The 9669-nt window shown below is 58.6% G+C and overlaps 1 protein-coding gene across 2 annotated transcripts; it reads right to left on the bottom strand.

Annotated features, from left to right (window-relative positions):
- Positions 1–1404: 1404 nt before the first annotated feature.
- LOC121476815 (protocadherin-8) lies at positions 1405–6082 on the bottom strand. Of its 2 annotated transcripts, none has more exons than XM_041730892.1 (3): positions 3272–6082; positions 2852–3059; positions 1405–2360 (listed from the first exon to the last, which is right to left on the bottom strand). In XM_041730892.1, the coding sequence occupies exons 1-3, from the start codon at positions 5900–5902 to the stop codon at positions 1987–1989; spliced, it is 3213 nt and encodes a 1070-aa protein (XP_041586826.1). In that variant the 5' UTR covers positions 5903–6082; the 3' UTR covers positions 1405–1986. The 2 variants fall into 2 exon arrangements, with proteins under 2 accessions (XP_041586826.1, XP_041586827.1); XM_041730893.1 differs by having other exon boundaries at positions 3563–6082.
- Positions 6083–9669: the final 3587 nt, after the last annotated feature.

Below are 9669 nucleotides of genomic sequence, written 5' to 3'. Positions count from 1 at the left end.
TAAAGATTTAGATGTTAGAATGGGCATTCTCCCTAGGGGGTCTCTCTGCTGGGGGCTGATCTTCATGGCTCTGGAGCTGTCTGGTAACCTAGTCATACCCACAATTTTTTTTTTTTTTTTTGAGAACCCAAGGTCTGGGGAGTCCAAGCTTGTCAGGCGCATGCTCAGCTCAGCTCCCTGCAGAAACCACTGAACTCTGTGCAGGCCGTGGGTGGCAAAGCACTTGTGTGTGCCCACCCTGCTGTTCAGCTTGGAGCCACCACTGGTTTCAATTATGACTTCAACAGGCAGCTTTGAGGGCTCCTCTATTCACTACAGTGCCTCACACTCTATAATTAGTAATAAAGGGACACAAGCACTTCACAAATATAAAGGGCTAAACAATAATCAGGCAGCAAAGGCAATGCATCGGGACTTCTTCACCTCTGTGTTTCTTTCAAGTTAAACAAAACAAAACAAAACAAAAACCTTCTTGTTGCTTCATTTTATTTTCTTGACTTGAATAATCTGGGTTTGAACCTCATTCTGGCCATTGACTAGCTGTGTGACTTTGGGCATTTTACCTACCCTTGCTGTGCCCTAATTTCCTCATTTGTAAATCTCATGGGGGGGAAGTTTGAGGCTTAAATGAGATAATTCCTGCGGAGGGCTTTGTGAGGATCTTGGCTCATATTAAAGCTTGCTCAGTAAATGTTAGCCTTCATTATTATTTTAATTTCAAATGAAATGAATGGAGTATAAGACATAGACATAGGTCTTTTGAGTATCTTTTAAAAACCTTCCATAGCAAACATTAAGTTCACACAGACACACAAATAGGTGGGTATAATTAACCCCCTACCTCCACAGGTACCCATGCCAGCATTGACAAGGATCAATATTTTATCAGTCTTGTTTCATATAGCCCCGTGTTTTCTCCTAGAAAATTTTAAAGTAAATCCCAAGTACGTCATTTCACCCATACATTTGAGCGTATTTTTACTATTAACATCCTAATATGCTAAGAGCTCCTTGAGACTATGTCTCCTTAACCTCGAACCTCAGCTCTTAGGGGAGTTACTGCAGTTAGTAAAAACTCAACAGACGTTTGATTGGTGAATGAACAGCCCAAACAGCTCCCTCTACTTTTTGTAGATGCTCCATAAATATCCGTTGAGTGAATAAATGAGAACAAAAATTTTTATAGAGTGCCTGATGTAAATGGAAATGCACATGATTTCCAAAATAAAGTATTTTTAATACTCAGATGAGGCTTTCCAATACTTGAAAGTTTAATATTGCTGTGAACATTAATAATGCCCAAATAATTAGCACTTGAAAGAAGGTTTAATTCTGGCACTCAGATTATTTGTGAATGTCTAACTGTAGGCGGCTTCATGGAAAGCAATTAGCAGATTCTTCAAACACATGACAAATCCTTTATTACTGTGCTTATAAGTGACACGGTTCGGTTTACAGAAAACCAAAAGTAATTAAATAACATTGAACTTGGAATCTACCACAGACGCAAGATATACAAGGTATACTTGGCAAGGCAAAAATTCTCAAACACTAGGTTGTTTCAGGTGAAAGATAAATTTCCATTTTAAGTAATTCCCACATTTTTTTTTTGTCTTACAGACAGTTCCTTTGGCAATAACTTCCACTTTAGCTTTTATTATATAAAAATATAACAAAATTTCATTATATACAAACATTACATTACACAATGTACAGGTTAAAAACACTAAGAAAATGGCAAGCTGCAAGTGAAATTAAAGTCAATAGCATGATAAAAATTAAATACTGCACACATTTCATAAAAATTACATTAACTACATTTTTGTTTGCAAATACCAAACAGTACCAATGTGATTGGAAATAGCTTCCAACAGCTTCATTTTAAGGCACATCTTGCATATTTATATGTACAACACTGAAACCAGTCAATAACTTAGGGGCTTCTCGGAGTGACCTGTATATGTTGTGAACACATGCAGCGTGGGATTACACATTTTCATTGGCTTCCTTCTTTGGGGACAGGTACCTGCCAGGGGGGGACTGATAGAGGGGTACCCCGATCTCCTGCAAGTCTGGGAGCCTCCCCGGACGGGGAGGGGAGAGCAGAGTGACTGTCCTGTCATAGTCCCTATGCAGCACTTTCTCATAGACGCTCTGCAGCCCCACGGTCTTGGGCAGCTGGGCCTGGTAGTAATTGTCCCTGCGCAGAGGATCCCGAGGCAGGGACGTGCTCTTACAGAAGGTAGACATCTGGGCTGGCGGGTGAGGTGGGGGGTGCGTGTTGGGCCCTCCGCATGACGGGCTCCAGCAGCGGTCAGAGTGGCCCAGGATCTTACACTCGGCGGTACACGCCCACAGTCCTAGCATAAAAGAGAAAGGGAGAGAGTCTGGTGATTATTACCGAGATGGCACACAGCCACGCCTCCCTCTTCAGAACTTCAGGCAGGGTCAGGGCGGGGCTGAAAAGCAAAGCAAGCAGGATGAGGGTGAACGCGGGGATTCGGGATTTGAAACACCCCTTCCTATAAAGCCACCTTCTTGTGAAGTCGGCTCAGCTTCTTTTGCCGGAAGCAAGTGAAAACCCCGAGGGGCAGAACTGTCCTCCTCAGGTAGCTAGAGCATCACCCCTGCCTGCACCTTAACAGGATGGGAGTGTTCTTTATTCAAGTGGTGGAGCTGCCTCGATGTGGCATTTCCAAATCAGCCGAGCTCGGGGACTGGAAAAAGTGGGGGGGGGGGTGGTGGTGCTGGTGGTGGGTGGGTGGGTGGGGGGGTGTTGGCTGGGACCGGAGATGGACAGGATGGAGGGAGAGGAGGAGAGCTGAACTCGGCGGGAAAGAAGAGCCCTCACCGCTCTGCATGTGGTTGATGAGATCCTTTTTCAGAGCGTCCCCGCTGATGTCGGAATCGCTGTCGTTGAAGTCGCTGTCCCCTTTACCGCTGTCTTTGCCGCTGAACTTCTCCGCTTCCCGGCCCGAGATGGTGTTGAAAGAGTGTCCCTTCCAGACCGCCACAGGGGGCGCCGGCTCCTTTCCGAAGCCGGGGGAGGCACCGTAGGGCTGCAGCAGGGGATGGGGGATGCGGAGCGGGAGGGGGAGAGGAGGGGAGGGGTGGTGGTGGTGGTGGTGGGGGGGGGGTTGGGCAAGAAACAAACAAAACAGGTGCGACAGGTTAGGCATCTCCGGCGCGGGCACGCCCAGGCCCTCCAGCCCCGTCCCCCAGCCTGTCCGCGGAGCACGGAGGGGGGCGCCCGGCCGAAGGAAGGCCTCACCTCGGCGTGCGCGCCGCGGAGCCGCTGCTGCCCCTCCAAGTGACAGGAGCTTTCCCCGGTGGCGCTGCCGCCCTCCGAGCCCGGCACTTCGGCCGCGGCGGCCGCGGGCGGGGGCGGGTCGGCCGCGGGGCTGCCAAAGGGCGCTTTGCCGCTGCCGGGGAAGGTGAGCACGTCGAACATGTTGGGCCTGGGCCCGGCCCCCCGGGCAGCCTCCTCCGGGGAGCCGGGAGCCGAGGCTCCGCCGCCCGCCGCCCCGGGCCGCTCTTCCCGGCGGGCCCCCCCTTTGCGCACCTCCTTCTTGCGGCGGTTGCAGGTGGTGGCGATGGCGATGATGGCGGCCAGCAGCAGCGTGCAGCTCCCGGCCAGCACGATGATGACGATCAGCGGCGTGTCCCACTGCAGCGCCGGCCCCGACGCCGCGAGCCGCGAGCCAGGCGGGCGCGACCGCTCGGGGCCCCCCGCGCCGGCGGGCGCCACCAGCCCGCGCCCGCCGCCCGCGGTCACCACGAAGCTGACGGTGGCGCTGCTGGAGAGCGGGGGGCGGCCGCCGTCGGACACGACCAGCAGCGCCCGGAACGCGCGGCCCGGCGGCTCCTGCGAGAGGTCGCCGGTGAGCACGATCTCCCCCGTGCGGCGGCCGATGGCGAAGGCTTCCCGCGGCTCCTGCTGCAGCAGCTCGAACGTCAGCTCCGCGTTGGCGCCGTCGTCCGCGTCCCGAGCCTGCACGCGCGCCACGGCCGTGTCCCTTGCCGTGCGCGCGGGGACCGCCACTTGCAGGGTCCCGTTGGCCGGCGCCGGGTGCACCAGGGCCGGTGCGTGGTCGTTCTGGTCCAGCACCCGCACTTGCACCAGGGCGCTGCTCGAGAGCTGCGGGGAGCCTCCGTCGCTCGCCTGGACGCGCACGTCGAGCTGGCGCAGCGTCTCGTAGTCGAAGCTGCGCAGCGCGTAGATGGCCCCGGTGGCCGGGTCCACCGACACGTAGGTGGACACCGAGCCCCCGGCACGGCCCACTTCTGCCTCCAGCAGCCGGTAGGTGACCTGGCCGTTGCGGCCCAGGTCCGGGTCCCGCGCGGCCACCGTGGCCAGGTAGGCGCCGGGCGGGTTGTTCTCGCGCACCGACACCTCGTAGACCGGCCGAGTGAAGAGCGGCGCGTTGTCGTTCTCGTCGCCCACGCGCACGGTGTAGGGCCGCACGGTGCGGAGCGGGGGCGCGCCGCGGTCCTCGGCCACCAGCGTCAGGTTGTACTCGGCGATGCGCTCGCGGTCCAGCGACGCCGCGGTCACCACCAGGTAGCTGCCCGCGTAGGCCGGCTGCAGCCGGAAGTGCTCGTGCCCGTAGAGGGCGCAGCGCACCTGCCCGTTGGCGCCCGAGTCCCTGTCCGAGGTGCTGACCAGCGCCACCAGGCTCTCGCGCGCCGCCCCCTCCGGCACCAGGGAGACGGCGCCCGCCTCGGGCGTCCCGGGCCCGGTGGGCGAGGTCGCGTCCGCACCCCCGAGGGCGGCGGCGGCGGCGGCCGCGGCGAAGGGAGAGGCGGCGGGTGCGCCCGGGGCGGCCAGCGGGGTGATGGTGATGTCCGGAGCGTTGTCGTTGACGTCGCGGATGCGCACGATGACCTTGCAGGTGGAGGCCCGGGGCCCGGGCCCGCGGTCCTGGGCGCGCACGTCCAGCTCGTAGGTGTCCTGGCGCTCGTAGTCCACGGGTCCTGCCAGGGTGAGGCGGCCAGAGCGCGGGTCCAGGCGGAAGAGGCGGCGCGCCTCGGGCGGGGTGCGGGCCCCGAAGGCGAACACCACGTCGCCGTTGGGGCCCTCGTCGGGGTCCGCCGCGTCCAGGTCGAGCAGCAGCGAGCCCACGGGCGCGTCCTCCGCCAGCTCCACTTCGGTCACCGCGCCCTGCGGGAAGGCCGGGCTGTGGTCGTTGGCGTCCAGCACCCGCACGCTGAGGGCGGCCGTGGCGGAGCGCGGCGGGCGGCCGCCGTCCTGGGCCACCAGCTCCAGGCTGTAGGCGGCCTGGCTCTCGCGGTCCAGCTCCTGCAGCAGCACCAGGTCCGCGCACTGGGCGCCGTCCGCGCGCGTCTGCAGTTCCACGCGGAAGGGGCTGTGAGGCTCGGCCAGGCGCACGCTCTGCAGCCCGTTGGCCCCCACGTCCTCGTCCACCGGCACCTCCAGGGGGATGCGCGTGCCCACGGCCGCGCCCTCGGACACCTCCACGGGGATCTGGGCCCGGGGGAAGCGCGGCGCGTGGTCGTTGATGTCCCTCACCTCCACCTCCACGTGCACCAGCCGGAACTGCTCCTGGGAGAAGCTGACCACGTCGAAGGCCAGCACGCACTGTGGCGCTCGGCCGCACAGCCGCTCGCGGTCCAGGCCCGCGTCCCCGACGGTCAGCTGCCCGTCGCCCTCGCGCACGCGGAGCAGCGAGCTGTTGAACTGCTTCATCAGGCGGAAGCTGGTGTCTCCGGACACTTTCATATGCAGGTCCTCGGCCAGGGTCCCGATGACCGTGCCGGGGGCGTCCTCCTCGAAGGTGCTGTATCGCACTGTCTTGCTCTGGGCCACCGAGAGCACCCAGCAGAGGCTGAAGAGCTGTAGAGGGAGAAGGCAGGGGCTGCCCCCGCGCCCCGCGGGACCCATGCCGCCAGCCCCGAGTGCTAGTCCGAGCGGCTGAGCGATGATCCCTCCCTGGTTCGCGGGTCCCGGGGTCAGTCGCAGGCTCCTAGGAGCACGCTCTGGGCGAGCCCCGTGCGGGAGGGCTGCGGGCTGCAGCGCGAGGTCCCGGCGGGCTCTGGGGACGCGCGGACCCGCCCCCGCCGCACGCCGCTCCCTTCCCTCCCGCGGCTGGAGCTGCGCCGCCGCGCGCCGCCTCCGCTTTTATAGCAGCCGATATGCAAATCGCCAGAGCCGGGCAGCCAATGGCAGCTTCGCCCTCGCGCCGCTCCTACGCCAGCCTCTGACAATCCCTTTAATGTGGAAAGGCTTAGAGGGGAAAACAAGAAAGGAAAATTAGGGAATCTTTTCTTTGTTTCTTTAACTCCTTTCGCCTTTTTTTTTTTTTTTAAATTTCCTCCTTTCCTGTCAACGCCCTGAATACAGAGGAGTTGGCACAGGTCGCCCAGAGTCCAAGGAGTGGATGCTTTTGTTAATTGTGTCCGTCCGGAGCCCACTTTTCCAGCTGAGAGCAGACACTCTGGGGTTTCGCCCCAATAGCTCAGGACCACCCCCCACCCCGCCCACTTTTTTTTTTTTTTTTGCCTTTTGCACCTTCGAAGTTTAGGATCCTCGCCTTTTTCCTCCACCGACTTGCTCAGCCCAGTGAGGTCTTCCTATACAGCCTTCTGTCCCAGCTTCCCAAGGCGCTCGGCAGTACCGTGTCGATTTAGGAAATCCCAAAGACGAGGGGAAATTGATTTTATTCAAAATTGCGGACGCCAAATTGTGATTTGCTCGTGTGAGCCTCGGCGATCAGGGCTGCCACTTCCCTTTCAGGAAAGAGCTCTGCGATGTTAGTATGCATGTCACTGTCCAAATGGCTTTCTTAAGCCCTGGGCCGCTAGCAGGCCAGGAAAAAAAAAAAAGTTCCAAATAGGATTTAGCATAAGCTTGAGGAGATTTGGAAAGATTTCAAAGATCAGACTGTATCAAAGGCTTATGAAGCCCTCGTTAGCAGTGGAAATAGAATGGCATGGCAGGCGATCCCATTGGAGGCCCCAATGTCTGTATTATTTCACTGTGACAAGCTAAGGGGAGAGAAAGTTGAACAGTTTCCACAGCGGAGTTGGGCTAACTTGAATATAATGAGCAAACGCCACATGTATCCATTATGTTCCTCTATTCATCCCCAATCACTGCCATAACTCTCCGGCTAAACGGTGATGGGCGCTGAATTCCACACAATACCCGGCTCGTATTAAAGTGCATTTAGAGAACTTTCCCTCCTGATGCCTGGTTCCGCTTATTTAGAGGATTTTCTTTCTGTCCTAATAGGGCTGCTCCGAGAAGCAACACTCATCCCGTTCCAGAAGAACAAAATCACAGCATGACGTTGAAACCTGGCACGAACCTGGGGGAACTTAACCATCTGCCTGCAAACGTGTGGAGCTTCGGTATTGCCAAACTCTGGGCTGGGCGGATCCCGGCCCCCCCCGCCCCCCCCCAGGCCAGGCTGGGCGAGACCCCCCACAGGTAGTCCCCCACCCTCAGAATCCGAGAAGACCCGGGAGTTGGAGCTCCAAGCAGGGACAAGCCGAGTTCTTATTGAAGAGCTTTATGGAGCAGGTTATGCAAATGCACACGGAGGAGAGGTAAAAACAAAAGCCACACATTGGAAGAATTTTTTTTTTTTTTAAAAGGCGATGGATTTGATAAGCAGACTGCATTTAGGGAACGTTCTTCCGAATCCAGATTTTTAGTCCTACTGTCAGCATCCATCTGTGTTTTCCTTTTGCTCAGACCCGAGGGAATGCATCCTGAGGTCTTTTCAGAACACCTTCGGGAGGTTTTCCCGCCCGCCTCCCGAAGTAGGGAGACCACGCAGGGGAGGCGGGGTGAGGGGTGCAGCGGGGGTGGGGGAGAATGAAGTAGGAGCCCTGGAATTGCCAAAGGGGGGAAAAATGCAGCCCCAGCGATCAATAAATAAGAGCTCTCCTGAGATTGGGAAGAGGGCGGGGCTGTGGGTAGCTGGGGGCTTCCCTAGCGCGTGGGTGACTCTGGGTTCCTTTCCCGCCTCCTCCACCTTGCTGCCCTGGTATTGCTAAAAGCAGCGAAGCCAGGTACTGCAGCGGCGCAGGCACTAGGGAAAGGCGACGCCCCCTGCAGGAGCCCGATTCCCAGCCTTCTCTTCCACTTCCCCCCCCCACCCCGCCCAGCTGCCAATTAATAGCTTGCTCTCTCCGTGCTGCAGCAGAGGGACCTTCCTCAGGGGCATGCACAGCCCAGAGAACTTTCTGTCTTCTGTCCGCGCCTCGCAGCACTCCCACCCCAGCCTGGGGCCTGCAGGTGACCTTTAGCGCTCTTAGGGTCCCGGCCTCCCCCTCATTATGCCCTTCCCGGGGCAGCCGGGACGCGGACAGATTCAGAACCCGGCAGTCGGACAGCGGCCTCCCCGCGGCCGCTGCTGTAACCCGGGGAGGTCAGGTCTGCTGGGCGCTGCGCTGCGGAGCCGAGCACGTGGGGAGCGAGCTGGGGAGGGTGGGGGCAGCGGGACCGGAGTCGCAGAGAAAAGGATGCTTTCAGCTGTTCCCGGGAGTAGACAGCTGGCTGGAGCACGGGCGCAAGTGGCTGGAAGCCGGGCCCCAGCCTGCGCCCCCTGCGCCCCCGCGCCCCTGCGTTCTGGGCTGGACCCCAAAGGACCCCAGCCGCGCGCTGTTTAAATTTATTTTTGCTCGGCTGGAGAATCAGAACTACCTAATATTTCTACTCCAAGCGCTTCGCGGCATCACGCTCCTGAAATCCGCGAAGGCGTGCTGGGGCGGGGGGCGGGGGAGCGGGCGCCAGCCAAGCTGGAGGAGGGGTGTCGGGGTGGAGGGGGGCGGCCTAAGTGGGCCGTGCAAAGCGCTCTATCCCGGGCGGGGAGACTCGGGCGCTCGGAAGGGACCCGGGCCGCGGCGGCGCAGAGCCCGGGGCTGAGCTGCAGGAGCAGAGCAGCGGGCACGGCCTCCCGAGCCGGCTGCAGAGGTGTGAAGGCACGCGAGCAGAAGGAGCTCCGGGCCCCGCCGCCTGCGGCCTCCAGATTATGGAAATAGGATTTAAAATAGCGCATCAGCGCCTACAGCATCTCCCGGGGGATGCAAAGTGTCCGGGGAGGTGGGGTCGGTGGAGATGGGGGAGGTGGGGGGGGGCGGTGGAGGGGAGGAAGGGAGGGGGGGAGGGGGACTCCCTCCCCCAGCGCTGCTCCAGCCCCTACAAAAGCAGCTCAGATCGACTTGTTATCATACCAAAGGCCCGGGGCTGGCTCAAAGGAGCCCCTTTCTCTTAAGGTTTTAGCAACTTCGCCCGCAACTGTCTTGCAATCCTGAGAACAAACACAGGCCCACAATGGCTGGCGTTTTCTCGGAATGCAAATGTTGCGGGCTCCGCAAAGCTGGGTTTCTGGGCCCGAGCCTAATGCCTGCTTTGTGAGACTCGCGTGCAGGCTCCGAGATTGACACGGGCGTCACGTGACGGATTAGGGCTGCAGGAAAAGTTTTCAAAGCTGCGACAATGGGGGGCTCAGGCGGATCTGATAGCTCCCACAGTTTAGCGGGAAAGAGAATCAGGATATATTCTCATACGTAATAGGATTATCTTTTCCATTTAAAGTTCTATACAGCATGTAATTTATTTTTAATTAGGATTATATCTATCAGGAGGGGGAACTAGACTTCGCTCGAAAGTGTAATTCTAAGGATGGGTGCGGAGAGGGG

The sequence above is a fragment of the Vulpes lagopus genome, chromosome 16 (genome assembly GCF_018345385.1).
Source record: "Vulpes lagopus strain Blue_001 chromosome 16, ASM1834538v1, whole genome shotgun sequence".
NCBI classification, from domain to species: domain Eukaryota; kingdom Metazoa; phylum Chordata; class Mammalia; order Carnivora; family Canidae; genus Vulpes; species Vulpes lagopus.
The sequence above is the reverse complement of the archived record's forward strand: the minus strand, read 5'-3'. Positions and strand labels throughout refer to the sequence as shown.